General features: G+C 43.5%; 1 protein-coding gene across 1 annotated transcript; it reads right to left on the bottom strand.

The window, feature by feature from the left end:
- Window positions 1-1,580: 1,580 nt before the first annotated feature.
- On the bottom strand, window positions 1,581-9,841 carry LOC101763858 (mediator of RNA polymerase II transcription subunit 25). The gene is made up of 15 exons (XM_012844116.2): window positions 9,586-9,841; window positions 8,794-8,824; window positions 8,627-8,690; window positions 8,408-8,538; window positions 7,378-7,587; window positions 7,209-7,274; window positions 6,480-6,690; window positions 5,311-5,378; window positions 4,440-5,228; window positions 4,097-4,150; window positions 3,349-3,377; window positions 2,965-3,033; window positions 2,774-2,858; window positions 2,560-2,646; window positions 1,581-2,484 (listed from the first exon to the last, which is right to left on the bottom strand). Exons 1-15 carry the CDS (start codon window positions 9,693-9,695, stop codon window positions 1,843-1,845), a joined length of 2,646 nt encoding a protein of 881 aa, XP_012699570.1. The 5' UTR covers window positions 9,696-9,841; the 3' UTR covers window positions 1,581-1,842.
- Between the last annotated feature and the right edge of the window lie 6,815 nt (window positions 9,842-16,656).

Raw genomic sequence — 16,656 nt, 5'->3', positions numbered from 1 at the left:
TCCCGAATGCTTCACCCGGCGGCTCCTTTTATAGCTGCGGCAGAGGCTTCTGGAGTTGCTTCGTGCTTAAGTCTTTTGGTGCCTTCAACTATTCTGCTCTACTGTTGCCTGGACACCTGGACGGCGCTCCGCTCCTCAATAATTATCCTGGCTACAATAGAAGTCACTGTTTATTCCTTTTGCCTTGTCCTCTATCGCGCACTCTCTTCTCGTGATATTCTGGATGCTGCTTGGTATGGTCAAAAATTCGAAGCACGGCTCTGATACCAGTGCACCTGGGTGAATTCCCTATCGAGAATGCACGGAACTGATTGCAACTAGATGCGAACCAGATGTAACTCGGACCAAGCCTGTTGCAACTCGGTTCAAACCAGTTGCAACTGGACGCGTACCGGTTGCAATTCGGATCGAGTAGTTGCAACAATGAGACTAAACCAGTTGCAAATACAGGGTGGGTGCATTCTGTATACAAAATGGACCCATGTGCATTATAATAAAATAGTGTGTGTGTGTATATATATATATATACCTTAAAAATTTGGGTACATAATTTAACGTTGCATGATTTTCAACCTGGCTGCTGAACAGCCCAGTTTGTTGCTTCTCTTCTCTCCTGCTTTTTTCGCAAAACGGCAAGTTTTTTTGGTAAACTGCGAGACCTGGGAAATAGATAATCCACGATTAGGAATCTGCACACCTGTAGCTTTTTACTCTGCATGAGTAAATATAGTGAAACCAATCTTTGCAATGAAATGGTCTGTTTCTGCATAGACTGGCTTCTACCAATGAAATCGGATGCACGTGTTCATCAAAATTAATATGATATGAAAAACACAGGTACTAAGGGTCTATTTGGATCCAAGGGATCCTATTTGGATCCAGGGTTAAATTTTAGTTATGCACTTTTAGTTCAAAATTTAGCTCTTGGGATCTAAACAGGTGGGAAAAAAGGGGCAAAGAGCTAAAGTTTGAGCTAAAAATTTTAGCTCCCAAAGAGGCCCTAAACTGGGCTAAAAGTGATCCCCCAGACCAAGTTCTACCCCTACCCCCGTTTTCTCTTTCTTCTCCGCGTGGTCCCCCTACCCCTCCCGCACCCCCTCTCTCCTTCGCCTTCAACGCCCACCGCCTCCGCCCGACCCTGCTGCCTCCGACCAGCCCCACCGCCTCTGCCCAGCCCCACCGCCTCCGCCCACCCCCGCGACCTCCGCCGACCTCGCAAGCCTCCGCCCGCACCCGCACCCTATCCTTCCACTCATGCGCGGCGGGGGAGAGGAACACCGCCGACACCGGGTCGAGCAGGCTCGACAGCACGCTGGGCGCGAGCGGCGACGTGGAGTCCAACCCCTCCTCGCGCACCCGCACGGCCGCACCAAAGCTGGCGACGGAAACGCCATCGGCGGTGGCAGCTCAAGCTGCTGCTGTTGCTTCTTCGGCTTGGGGAATCGTGTGTTGTGGGGAAGGGGGGGTGGCAGCCGAAGCAGAGCAGATCTGCGGTGAGCTAAGGCGGGTGTGGTCTAGTTGTTGTGGTGGTGGTGCCGCTGCTGCCTGCGAGCTGGTGGAGAGGAGGATTTTAGTCTATGGAGCCAAACAGCCCAACAGAACTAAATTTTAGGGGCTGAGCTAAAATTTAATCCATGAAGTACTGATCCAAACACCACCTAACTACACTTCTCCATTTAGGTTAGCCCAGTACAATAAGTTGTCGTTTACGCTTTTATCCACCGCGAAACACTGCACAAGTAACTATTCTCTAAAGGTGTCAATTAAAGGTGACAACAGGAAATATCTCAACCTTCAGGGGCACGGTAAATTCTCTTGCTATGCTGACAAGAGGTGGGTGTTTCAAGGTAGGAAGCCTCCCCCGGGCATGCTGCCCGGACCCTGGGGCGCCATCTTCCCTTGCATCATCTGCACCGCCCGATTGTGCCCTTGCATGAACTGCTGCCCCATTCCAGTGCCCACCATCTGGGGCTGCTGCTGCTGCTGCTGGGGCTGCATTTGCTGCATCTGTTGTTGCTGATGCTGCTGCTGTTGCATCTGCTGCATCTGTTGCTGCTGATGCTGTTGCATCTGCTGCTGCTGTTGCTGGAGTGGCATCTGCTGCTGCTGCTGTTGCTGCTGGTGTTGCATCGGTTGCATCTGTTGCTGCTGGTGTTGCATGGGTTGCATCTGTTGCTGCTGGTGTTGCATCTGTTGCTGCTGGTGTTGCATCGGCTGCATCTGCTGCGGCTGCTGCTGCTGCTGGTGTTGCATCGTTTGCATCTGCGGCTGCTGCTGGTGCTGCATCGTTTGCATCTGCGGCTGCTGCTGCTGCTGCATCGGTTGCATCTGCGACGGCTGCTGCTGAAGCGGGAGGCCTTGTGGCTGCATATGCATGTGTTGTTGTTGCAGTTGCTGCTGTTGTAACTGTTGTTGCTGTTGAAGTTGCTGCTGCTGCATCGGTGGCTGCTGAGTTGGGACCTGTGGTTTGAACACCACCATGTCCTGGGGGTAAAGGGGCAATGTTTCAGCAAATACAGATAATTATGTATATATTCATTTAGATATAATCAAGGTTACCCCAGGGAAGAGCATGCCAATCAGACGGCCTGCTTTATCAGACATTGACAGCAGTAGAGTTTGCGAAGGTAGCTGTATCACAGCACACTGAAACAGGACCAATTGGGCATTAGAAATGTACGGAATGACTGCCAGGAAAGCTAAGTTTAAAAGATGATAGTAGATGAACCGCAGCAATAACAAAGGTTCTAAAAGATGAGAACCATGCACTGACCAGCTTCTTCTCTTGTAGTTGTCCAAGAAACCCATGCTGATTTAAAGTCCGAAATACTAGAAGGTCTGCCTTGCCAACATATTGTCTGCAAAATGACCACGAAAGATATCATCTACAGCACGTTATAAGAAAATATGATAATGCAAGCATGCAACAGGTTGGCATGAAAAAGAATGGGTTTAGAGACAAACTTGTTGTTCATATGCTCCTGAGCTATGAGGCGAACAATCTGCATAGTTTCTGGCCAGTCTGCTGCAAGTCTGCATATAGAAAGTAGGGCTTTCAAGCACAGTTCAAAAGTAGCAGAAAAGGGTTCCATCAGTAAAAAAATATTGTTCTTTAGTATAGCTGTAGAATGAGTTATGCAAATTGTGCATGACACAGCATATTACGTAAGCATCAGCAGGGTACATATTAAAAAATGAAGACTTTGAATTTCTTTTAAGACCATGACAACAATAACATCAGTTAATGACAAAAATCACCGATCTCAATCATTGCAACCAACAAAAAATGCTAATGTAATATAGACATTCAAAAGTGACATCATTTATCACAATCTTTTAAACACTTACGTTTCAGACGCTGTTCCGCTCCTATAACCCTGTCAGACATAAGCTAAGGTTAGAAATATCAAAAAGAAGAAACAGAGCTGCACAAATAAGTGTGTAATATAAATAATAGTAAAAAAAACATAACACAACAAGCATTGGATTCCAGTTTTGAGTATGAACAAAACCCAAGGCTGAAAATGAGCACTGGCAGCAATTGATGTAATCCATTTCTCAGGGGGTTTGATTTTTTTATTCAAGTTTAAGCAATCGTAACTATAGATTCAGGAGCTTATTCCAAGGTAGTTTATCTTCCTTATGGTCTTAGCAAGAAAATGGGTCAAAGAGAACACAAGATTTAATTGAACGAGCTCTTCAAGGGAAAAGATACAGAGCTACAAAGAGCATAAAGTGTCACCATATCTCAGGAATCATTCAACCAGGTAGTAATGCTGCAGGTCCAATAAACTACTGTAAGCTTTTATAAATTTTACAAAATACAGCATAATGCATAGGAGTTCAACGATGCATACTCCCTCTTATCTGTCGTTTTGGGACAGGTGTAGTCAAGACATTTTAGTTTTGACCATCAATGTACTTTTGAACATTTCAAATTAACTTTTGAAAATGTTATGGCTAGATTCAAAATATCAAATATTTGCTATAATGGATGTCTTTAAAACTATTAATTTATGGTCAAAACAGTGTCTTAATGACTGTATCTATGTCTGAAACAACAATTACTTGAAGATTGTAGGGAGTAAGGACTTACTTCAAGTTTACAAATAAATACAGGCTGTCCTTGCCTCTGCCCGGATAAAGTTCCCTGAAATATAGATAGACGGTAAGCATCAGTTGTTGAAATTTAAAAACCTCTTGGGCCAACATACGAGATCATATGTACATCACCAATTTGATGTGTCCTTCAGATAAACAAGAGGTCAACCCTACAGTAACATGGCCAGCTGAGCCTAAGAAGGCTCCTAATAGTCAAGTGCTCTGCACTGACCATTTAGTATAAATTCAGAACGTCTAGCAGCGCATTTCTATTTTACCGGGGAGTAGGGACACTGTCTATGTATATATCAACCCCAAAGAAAAGGTGAAATCTTTACCTCCCAAATTCTGACATACTTTGGTGGCAGTTGTTGGGCATTGGGATGCTGCCCAATAGGCATATTCATGGCAGAATTGTTTGTCACACCTAGGGAATTGACTCCTGTCGGCTGGGCCATCCCAGGTGTTGGCATCATTGCTGGCGCTGAAGAGATAGCTGTAGGCCCAAGGACACTCACATTTTGGTTTGCACCAATTCCACCTTGTCCTAATTGTGAACCAGCCATCAAGCCTCCTTGTGCTACAGGTTGCGCTGATTGACCCATGCCCATGCTACTTTGGATGCTAGGCAAAGAGGATGATACAGCAATATTTGAATTGCCTGAAACAGTAGAAGTGTTTGAGCCAAAGGAACCAATAGCTGTGCTCTGCACCATTTGTTGAGTACTAATAGGTTGTCCAGGTGCAGACATAGAGGAGATGACAGAGGGCGTTGATGTCATGCCACTCGATATCATGTTTGACATGTGGACTTGAATTGGTGTTGCTCCAATGTTAGGAAGTCCCATCGAGGTAGCTCCTCCTCCTAAAGAAGTTGAATTCATCAGCCGAACCTGTGACAGATTGTTGAGGAGGCTACCATGACCACCAGGCCGAACTGGCTGTTGAACAGGGTGTATTATAGGTTTGTGTTCTTGCACATTATCATTTGCAAAATTTGCTTCTTGTGAAATAAGAGATGGTGATGAGGTTTGCAGTGCTGATATTCCTTGCGAAGACACATTTGAAATAGGTGTTACATGCGAGAAAGCAGGTGCAGAGACCATTGGTGGTACGGTTGCTGGTTCCTAAAAATTTAAAATTGTAGAGGTATTATTAGACAGAAGAAAACAGAGGATTTCCAAGAATAAAATGTCCTTTCTAGCTTACCACTTTAACAGTTGCAGTAGAAATGCCTCCAACACCAACTGGTTGACGGCCCATCATTGGTCCATTCACTGGAAATATTAGAAAGGGAATTAGTCATCATGGCAAGATAGAGAAACATGAATAAACAGGCAGAAACAAATTGCAACATTAGTTGAATCAACTCATCATAACTGCAATATTAAATGAAGATTATCATAGCTGCATTATTTAATGAAGATTACAAGTAGACCCATTAATTGAAGAAACTGGCAACCATGATGAACAAGTGTTCTGTGGTACATAGTAACTAAAACAACAAAAAATTTCTCCATGGAACAAATGATGCAACCCCTCAATATGCACGGGAGTATCCACCTACGTATCTGTATGAATACATTTAAGTTTAACATGTTTAAGCCTCACAATATATCAATCTCACTGCTCATTGTCGCAAACTCCTGAAAACAATATTATCCATATGCAATTCAGACATGGCCAAGTTCAACTAACGACTGGCCAACATCTCCAAACTCTGGATAACACAAACAATTAGCAGTGGACTATCTTGCCAGTTAACATCTTTAGGGCACTTTGGCCGCCTATTTCCTACTTCAAATTGGCATTTGAGCAAAACATTCATCCACACTGACAGAGAAACATAGTGGCATCCAGTGATACAACCAGCCATTTTTAGTACATTCACTTTTGCAATAAAGTCTAAAAAAGCAAACTGAAGGTATAATAATTCAGTGTACAAGAAATCACACATCAGAGCCACATGTAATTCAAATATCTTTTGTGTTCTCGCTAGTATAAAGTATCACAAGCACAATGCTTTCACCCAACGAAGGTATACTTTAAGCGAAATTGGATCATGTAATGGCATATCCAGAATAGTGTCTGCTACGAAGCAGTCAGTCATACCAAAATTTATAGCGACTACGTTTTCTGTCTGGCATGCCGGCCAAAGGAACATATCCCGGATTTTTTTTCCCTTAGTCAAATTGAACTAGCATTTGTTAAACCAATTATCACTAACCTAGGTGTAAACACCTAAACCTCTTTTACAAAGATTCGCAACATCCCTCCCACATAGAGACATCACATCAACAATATTTCCTTTCTACAAAGGGCAGAACCAAGAACAGATCTTACAGAAAAACTAAGCCTAACATTAACATTTTTTCAACCTGAGGGGTTGGCATTTGAAGTCGGTCCTGCCATAGTAACTGAAGGTGTGGTGTCCATCTTCGTTACAGTTTGATTTGGGGCCAAGTTCCCATGCAAAGGACGACTTAGAGCAGTCCGCGCCTCCATGAAATTCTCAGATAGCAAAACAAGAAAGTGTGGGTTTTTTGCATGATCAACTGATGGATCAGCGGCTCGAGGATTTCTCTTGCCCTGCAGCAGAATATGGAATCAGTATTATGTGCATGTTCATCACAACTGCCGAAGGCCTTATAAGGTCAAATTGTATTACATTAGTTAAAAAATGATAGTCAATGCACAACTAGGGAAATCAAAGATGGGGCAAGGTCATCACTTACAATTTTAGCTAGTGTACTAATGAATTTAACGCCTCCTCCACTCTAATATACATGTCACAAAACAAGGGACTACAAGAATTCGTGCTTGAGAAATTGGTAGAGTAAAAATTTTGCCAAAACAACAAAGATTTGAATTACTCCTTGTTCCATGCCTATGAAGCTAAAGTGAGAAGTAACTCAGATTGAAAGAACAGTAGAGTGAGTCATGCCATACTACAATTTGTTTTATTATTTAATGTACTTTTTTTACATCCAAGAATCCATGCGTGCAGTCAAAAGTTCCTATAGCTTGAGACCATCTACAGAACAATGAAATAGCTAAAAGAAGCAGAGAGAAGGAAATAGGAGAAAGCTTGCAGGTGGCAACATTACCGCATTGTATATCGCTTTCAGTGTTGGAAGCTGTTTTGGAGATATCACTGACAATGAGACAGAGCACTGCATCCAAAAAATTAACTAGAATCAACCAAATGCTACTGATCTTCCATTGGACACATGAAATAAACAACAATAACAAGCTATGGCAGAACTTATGCAGCACCTGAGCAAATGATTTCGCAACGGTCTCAGCATCAGCAATTGAAGGCTCTTTTGATGACTCAGTGTTCTCTTTGTGATCAGTACTTTGAGTAGGAAGACAGTAGACAGGTGTAGGCAAAGGATATGGATTACTTGCAGCGACAAGTACGCAATGCTTTTGTGCTTCATGGTTTGGATGACTCTGGGTTGTATTAGGAGTTCCTTGAAGTATCTAGTTGCACATAAGAAAATGATCATCATGATGACAATAAAAAATGTGGATAACAGCTTACATCAAGCACAACTAGAAATGAAATAACCACTATTTTACTATTCCAAGAAAGGAAAGATCAATGCAGTGTCACCAATGGTTTTTCAGCTCATTTTCAACATGCAAGTTTTACTACCACGAGTGGAATCGATTGATGCCCCAAAAACAACGCAGCAGACTAGCATGCAAACATTTCTGATCATACTTATTTCACTCCGTTCTTATCCTTGAGTTATGTACAGATTTATCAGTAATAAGTGATGATTAATGACCTCATAGTCTATTGATTAAGACAAAGAAAGCATGAGCTTTTGATCAAGGCATTTTTTATTCAACTGGAATGGATTCAAAGCGATGTGAAGACAATGTTCAGGCTTTTCTCAGTTAAATTATACCTTGTGCAAATAGCTTAGCAAAAGGATATTGTGGCCTATATTCAAAATAATTATCATATAAGTGTAGAACTATTTCCAACCATGAAGAATAATTAAACAGTAATACAGGAAAAATGTGTTGATCATCTTCAGCTGCAAGGAGAGCTAGAAATACATGTTGGCCATCAAGTGGAACTATAAAACATCTAAAGAAAGTCAATGGAATTGTAGGCGAAATGGCAAACAAAGCATGATGTACCACTGCAGACAAGAACATAACTCAAATCACAAGATCAACAATATTGAGATCTTGGAAGGTGAAACAAAATCTCCTAAGTGCAAACTTTTGGCCACAAGGAACTTGTCAGTTTGCGAATAAAATTCCAACAAGGTTAACATGTCAATACCATTAGTGCTTCGGCGAGACCTTCACAAGTAGAAGCTTCGCTAAATCCTCCTCCACTGAATGGTATTCCAGATAACCATGATAGGAAAGAATCGATATCTTTTGTCCATCCACTTCGCTGAACACCAAAAGCTACATTGCAAAATGTCCATAAACCACCTATTTGATAGAATGCATACAAAATGATATGGTCCTGGACATGGATGACATAAAGGCATACCGCTGTAAGGTCCATGGGTATGGAAAACAACTAATGCAAGCTCAGGTGGTGCCCCTGCAAGCTTCTGCACAAATGCAAAACAAGTTACACATTGGCACAGTTCGCGGAACAGCATGCACAAGTTCATAACTCGGATAATAAGCTATTTTTCATCAGGACAAAATTACCTGCCCTGGCACTTCGTTTGCACAAAAGCTCCTGCACAAATTTGAATTTTATCACGATTCAGCCATACTTTAAAATGCGAAGGTTGCATAATGCGATCATGTGGAAAATGAATTATGTTGGCCGCATTGGACATGGAGTTCAAACCTTGAATCAAGATGTCTACCATGCTAATCGGATGATTATTTGAGAAAACTAAATAAGAGTGAGAAGATACGTTTGTACTGTGGTAAGTCAGAGAAGATTGAGGCCATGACGCAGATAAATGAGATAGATGAGAAGACCTCTACAAAAATGAACTAAGTAAAAATAAAATAAAATCAACATCCTACTGACCACCTCGGCACCTCCATTAGCACAGAGCCAAGAATGGCTTGCTAACCCAACAAGCTGCTACTAACTCCTAATTGTCGTTTGGCCTGCCAGATCGCCAATTAGGAACTAGGCGCTTCATCATCAAATAAAACACCAACACCAAAGAGGTCCTTCACTCCGTCCCGGTAAATAAAGAAAGATCAACAAACCCAATCAGGAATCATCAAATAATCCAGTCACCCGCCCCGAAAGCTTGAATCGTCCTCGCAAGCCTCCACGATATGCCAACAGCCAATCTCTTCCCCCTAAACCCTAGCGAAGAATCAAGAAGAAATCTACCCACAAGCACTCCTCCCCACATCCTAAATCCCCCTTCTCTCGCGGGCACTAGAATCCGATGAAGCGAGAGCTAACAAAAAAACAGCAGTGCGGCAACGGAAGAGAAGAGGAGAGGGGCCAGCAGGGGCGCGCGGGCGTACCGCACGATCTTCTCGACGTAGTCCCCCACAATGGTGGACCAGTAGGGCCCCAGCGCCGCCGTCCCCTCGACAGCAACCACCAGCTGCCTCTCCGCCGCCGCAGCCGCCATCCGCCGCCCCCCGCCGCGAACCGACTCCGAGGACTCTCGCTAATCCAACCCCCAGCTTTGGCCTCCCCCAAAATCAGTTTCTTCTCTCTCTGCTTTTAACTTTTTTTTTTTCCTTCTTCAATTTGCTTTTCTGGGGAAGAGACGACGACGATGAGCCGATGACGAGGAAGAAGACGGGTCGGATTTATAAAGGGCCCAAAGGCCCATCGGTCAAGTCTCGAACAGGCCCATTCAGCTCTATGACGAGTGGGCCTGTTTTGGCGTAACGGGAACGGCCGTGTGCGCTGACCGTTGAACCCAGTGGCCACTGCCGCGTCACAATATTTTCCAGTATCCAGTCCCGGTGAAATTCATAAATGAATGAAGAAATCGTGAGTGTGATATTGTTTATAATCATTTATTTATGGCATGTGATGGAGATTCTGGTGTAGTATTTTCTATTAAATGTTTTCTATCAATCTTTTATTTTTGCCGATGGATGAATTTATTTGGTTGCTCATTTTAGATTCGACGTGTAAATATCCATCTTCTTTCTAGTTTCTTATATTAATTATTGCTCAGTGAATGCACAAATCTTGGCTGATGCCGTATATTCTTTCTAGTTTCTTATATTAACTCCTTTTTTATATCAAGATATGATCCAACAGGCTCGTACGTATAAAAAAAAGATGTGCCACCAGCTTATCCATGCTGTCCATATTTTCTTTGATGTAGTATTAATAGCTTTCTTGCATTTGATGTTAGACGTCCCATCTATCTATCTTATGAATCTATCTATCTATCTATACATATATCTATCTTCTATATCTATTTAGCTATACACACTAGTAGAGAACTCACCTTCAATCCCGGTTGGTAGGGAGCAAATCTCCCGAAAAACTATCCGGGATCAAACAATCGAGACAAAAGGGAGGATCTTTTGTCCCGGATCACTCAACCGGGCCTAAAGACCCCTTTTATCCCGGCTGGGAACCAACCAGGATAAAAGAGTTTTCAAAAAAAAAAAGCACCGGCGGGCGGAGGCCCGCCTCGCCTCCTGCGCCGCCGCCGAGCCACCACATCCCGCTGCCCCCGCACCCCGCGCCGGCGCGCTTGCTCCAGCCTCGCTCGCCCGCGCCGGTGCGCCTGCTCCGGCCCCGCCGCCTCCTGCTCCGCCAGGCGCCGCCTCCTCCTCCGCCGCATCCACCCGCCGCTCCTCGCCTGCCACCACCGCCTACAAAAACTCACCACAACAACATTAACACTGCACCGAGCTCGCCACCGCCGCATCTCTTACTGCTGCTCCTCGCGCGCCGCCGCCGCCTGCAACAAAAAACTGCAAGAACTCACCACCACAACTACACTGACTTGGCCACCGAGCTCGTAGCCAGCCGGGCACCTCTTACTGCGCTGCCCTGCACCTCACCCCGCTGCTGCTCCTCAATGGCAGTGAGGGGCGAGCAGAGGGGGAAGGGGAGGGTTGCAGAGGGGGCGGTGACGCTGGCCGGTAGGGAGGGGAGGGGCAGTGACGCCGGCCGGTAGGGAGGGGAGGGGCGGCGGCGGCGCTGGGAGGAAGGGGGAGGGGGCGGTGGCGGTGTCGGGAGGAAGGGAGGGGGTGGTGCCGCCGGCCGGTAGGGAGGCCAGGGAGGGGGTGGCGGGGCCGGCCGGTAGGGAGGCTAGGGAGGGGGGGCGGCACCATGGAGGCCTGCCGGCCAGTACACGCGCCTGAAAGAGAGAGAGGAAGAAAGAGATAAGGAAGGAAGAGATAAGAAGCCTGGAGGGGAATAGGAGGGTCACGCACTAAGGAAGGAAGAGAGAGGGGAATTGGAGGGGGCGCATGGAAAACGAGGGTAGGGACTTTTTATCCCGGTTGGAAATACCGATCCCGGTTGATGTTTCCAACCGGGATAAAAGGTCCTCCAAACCACTGGTCTTTACAACCGGGATTAAAGGAGTTCTTTAGTCCCGGTTGGTGAGCCCCTCACTAGTGGGGGTGGTTTAGTCCCGGTTGGTGAATCTTTTAGTAATGGTTAGAATTACTTGTTAATATGGAAGATAAAAATATAGGAAACTATTACAAAATATAGGAAATTGGTAGAAATCATTGAGAGTAATGGAAAATGGCATGGAAACTTACTTACATGATGCCTATAATTATTTCTTTTGTTGAATTTAGTTTTATTCTATTTACAATTACTTTCTTAATTATTTTTTTAGTAATGGTTAGAATCACTTGTTAATATGGAAGATAACAATATAGTTTTTTCTTAATTATTTCTTTTAGTAATTATTTTTTAATCATTGAGAAATCATTTATTTAGAATTACTTTCTAAATTCCTTGTTTTTTATTATACTTTCTAAATTCCTTGTTTTTTCTTATACTAGTTAAAATGGGAGACAGGGATGAAGAGGAGTTCATTCAAAATATTATTAATGAAGGTAGTAACTACAATGCAAAAGTTGATGATGCTTCAGGCGAAGAGGATGATGGCAGCCAGTACTTAAATATGACTAGTGATGGAAGTGATGATGCTCCATTTGAAGAGGAGGAAATTGCCGAGGTATATGAATCAATATATACATGTACATGATTTCAATTCTCTACCTATCAACAATGGTTATAATTAATGCATCTTTTTTGTAGCCATCTGCATCCTCGTCGAGGCTAAAATGGAAACAAGGCGAGAAGAAAAAGTTGGAGGGGCATACCATCATCACAGAAATGGATGAGGAAGGCACACCAATTGCTCCCCCAGTGTGTTAACGACCTTTTTCAATCAATGTGGGTATGTTGGTCAGGAAAACATCCCTGCGAGCATTAAAAAAATGGAGAACAACTGCACTTATTGATTTACCTGAAGACGTCGTCCCTGAGCAAGAGAAGGAATTGTGTTGGCAACAGTTGATACTGCACTTCACATATCCAAAAGCGAAAGCAAAAGAGCTGAAGGAATTTGCCTTTAGGAAGATGGCAATTGCTTTCCAAACGTACAAGAAAAACTTGCACAAAGCCTTTATCAAGAAAGGCATCGAACTAGATTTGGAGAACAAGTTCCAAAAGCTAGCACCAAAAACTTGCACAAAGACTTTATCAAGAAGGGCATCGAACCAGATTTGGAGAACAAGTTCCAGAAGCTAGCAGCTTATTGGGAAGCATTCAAGCAATACAAGTTGTTGGAAGATGCCAAAAAGCGAGATGTACAAGCTAAAGATAATGCGAGCAAATAGAAACATTATCATCATCTTGGCCAAGAAGGTTATAAGACGGTGATGCTGAAATGGCAGAGGATGGAAGATGACCTAATGGCAAGAGGAATCGTGCCGGCAACTCTCGATTGGCCATTGCGAGCAAAGAACTTTTTCTATGCTGATGGTAGCACAGTAAATAGGGAATATGGATCGTTTATTACTACCGATTCATTAATAGAAGAATTCACTAGGTTGGAAGATGCACTAAAGGCTAAAGGGCAAGGAAATTTCAAACCTGATAGAGAGAAAGACGAGCTGACTTATGCACTTAGGAATCCAGAACACACTGAACGTGTCCGAGGCATAGGTGTAGTTCCATGGAAGAAAGGTTTTAGTGAAGATATTGAGTCTTACAGAAGTCGAAAAAGAAGCAAGGTTGCAGCAGAAGAGAAGCTGCGTATCCTAGAAGGACAAGTAGCTTCGACTAATGAAAGAATGGATCGGTTTCAAGAGGCGTTAGCACTTAGCCAAGCAGGAGCTGCATCAGGTGCTAATGTGGACATAATAAGCCTCCTTCCCAGCGACGTAGCAGCGTTGCTTCCACGGAGTTCCAACCAGTAGAAGAATCGTTTGATATGGTTGCAGGAAACAACAAACACTACCCCGAAGATGACATCATTGTGAGGACCCCATGTGAGCTTCTTACTCCGGTGAGGAAAATGGTCAAAGTAGTGGCTCACAATATTGCTGAAGTACCGGTACCGGGCGGGACAATTCATGGCGTGCAGATTCCTGAAGGATTTGCTAGAGTCTAGATTGACTGAGTGGAAACAGGATGGGAAGACTTGGACCTTGAGATCCCTGGAGGAGATGGTGAAATGGTACTGGGACACGCCATCCACACCTGAATTTGTTGGGCCAAGCGCTACATAAGGTTTCCGTAAGCAGCCACAGATCCTGCATCATCCCCTCAGAGCTCAAGGCACAAATTACCAACCCTACCATCCAGGGATGCAACATGCTCCAAGAGATCAAAGCATGAGTCCATCATCCCCACCAACTACAAGGGACCAAACCATGAGTCCACCATTACCTCAGCCTCCACTTCGTAAGAAGAAAAACTCGAAGGCTTCGGTCCTGCCACCTCTGAAGCAGAAGAAGAACCCACCTCCTAAGAAAGCAAAGCCTCCACCTCCAAAGCTTCCATATGAACAAACTATGGAGGAAAATCATGCGATATCTATGGCTGAGGTTGCTACTCACTTCGGGCCAAAGAAGAAGCCCGAAGAACCACCAATTGATGAAGTAATGAAGAAATACTTTAAATCCCTGGTGGTTAAAAAAGTGGTGAAAGAATCCATCTCGGATTATGATCGCTCAATCACAAAGGTATTTGAGAAGAAAAAAAAGATCACGGTCCACCATTCCCTAGCTCGGAGAACAATCTCAATAATTGATCAATCTGCTCAAAGTGCTTTCAAAAGAAGATGAGATTCTAGCTCAATGGATTGCTGAGACCAATCTCACAAAAGAGCAACTCCTAGGGGGGATGAAATTGAAACTTACCCAGGTGCTAGTAAATGGGAGTTTAAGTTGGGAAACCTCTTGTGCTGCCCTAGTTGGTGCCTCACTTGCCAACAAAAATGTATGCATTTCATAAATGGTACATGGAGGCAGCTGCAGATGGATGGATCATGTTCGCTCTTGGGTTCAAGATTGTGATTACTTTCGAGGGCCAGATGACATATGGATTGAATTTGAAAGTTTATGGTACTTGTACCATCAAGACGCCCTTGACAAGTCCCTTATTAGTGCATGGGTTTTGTAAGTGTTTGCTCTGATATCTACATCCTAACTCCTACATTAATTGTGCGTCGTCTCATCTCCTCTTTTATTTTGTATCATGCAGAATGGAGATTCAACATTGCCGGAGAAAACAATACTATCATGTCGGCTTCATAGACCCACATGTTATAAACGAGGAATGCTTATTGCAATGGCCAAATCGGACCATGAAGACTATTTTCAACTTTCTAGATAAACAACATCACATGCAATACATACTTTTGCCGCACAACTTTTGGTGAGTCATTCATCCCTTTTTTTCATCATCCGTTCAAGTTAATAATACGTATATCTAACATTGCGTGTGTATATGTGTATGAACAGGTTCCACTAGATAGTGCTTGTTATCGAGATTGATCGAAGTCACGTCACAGCGCTGGACCCGAAGAGGAAACCAAAAGCAGAGTACCAAAGCCTTGTAAATACGCTTAATAGGGTATGGGCTCGCTTCATAAAAAAACAACCAGGACCGTTCAAGGAAGAACTTCATATCAGGGATAACTTTCCGGTATCATTTCAATTTAGACGTCATTTCTTTAAAAACAACGACTGATTGAATATTTCATAACTCTTTTTCCATATTTAATGTTTGAGGCAAGAGGGTGAAAATAACGTATGTGGATACTACTGTTGTGAGTTGATCCACGGCATTGTAGGTTCCAAGAAAGGCAGGGACCGTCAACACCAAGTACGTAAACACAGTTCATATCAATTTCAATACTTTTGAATCTGCACATATGTTGGTTTAAAATGATGATGTTAATTTGCACGTGACATATTGCTGAAATAAAAGAAGATCTCATCGCTCTAGAACGATTCAGGACAATTCAAGAACAACTATGTGGATTCCTTTTGGAGGAGGTCGTAAATCCAAAGGGAGAATTCTATTACGATAGAACAAGTGTGGGTCAACTTCATCCAATCAAGGACTCGAATGACGACGCGTAGTGCAAATTCGGAAAACTTGTAATATTTGAAGTGTATATAAATTGTATAAATATAATATAAGTAAATTTTACTATATGCTAGATCAATATATATATATATATATATATATATATATATATATATATTAGCGTAATATTATTACTATACGCAAACGGATATTCTACACTTATACTAATACTAACCAACCCACAAATTAAAACGAAAGGGAAAAAATAACCATTTAGTACCAACCAACCGGTACTAAACTACCGTCCGTAACATCGCGACATGTCTCGCAGTTTAGTACCAGTTGGTACTACTGACCGGTACTAAATGGACTAAATGATCCATTTAATACCAAGCATTTTAGCCGGTACTAAATGGCATGGTATTTAATACCGATCAAGCAGTACCGGTCAGGTGTCCACTAATAAATAGGGTTAATAACCGGTACGAAAGGACGGTTCTCCAGCAGTGACGTGACAAGAGCAGTTAGCAGGGGAGGTGACACATAAGCATGCAGTTCCTTTCGGAAAGGCAACAATCGCCGCGCTCCTCATTACTGTAGCGCACACAGCGTGTAGTGCACTGCACAGCGCTCCTAACCAGGAACGAAGAATCTACACGGATAGGTTTGTTTGTAATTGTAATAAACATAACAAATTTTGTAACTAAAGGGGAGATTATTATTAGTTCCTGGCTGTGTCATCGTCATATTTTTGCCCAGCAACTGGTTAGTCAGTGTCCAACTGTGCATCGTCATTTGTCAAGCAACCGTTGTCACGCTGTGGAAAAGGAGGAGGCCAGAATGGAGTGCGCGTGGAAAAAGGGGAGATCGACGGAGAGGCCAGGCCAGCAGGTCGAATTTGGCGGCAACAAGGGAAGGAATACAAGGATTGGGTGAGTGGGAGTGGGGAGGTGTGAGGCTGCCAGCTCCTCTGCTTTTTGACCAATTCGCTCACCGGCCGGGACAGTGCATGGTAATGGTAATCCGTGAGCCGGACAAAGCCCCCGCCCGAT

This window comes from Setaria italica, chromosome II (assembly GCF_000263155.2).
Source record: "Setaria italica strain Yugu1 chromosome II, Setaria_italica_v2.0, whole genome shotgun sequence".
Lineage (NCBI taxonomy): Eukaryota > Viridiplantae > Streptophyta > Magnoliopsida > Poales > Poaceae > Setaria > Setaria italica.
Note: the sequence above shows the minus strand (reverse complement) of the source record. Positions and strands in the feature narration are given on the sequence as shown.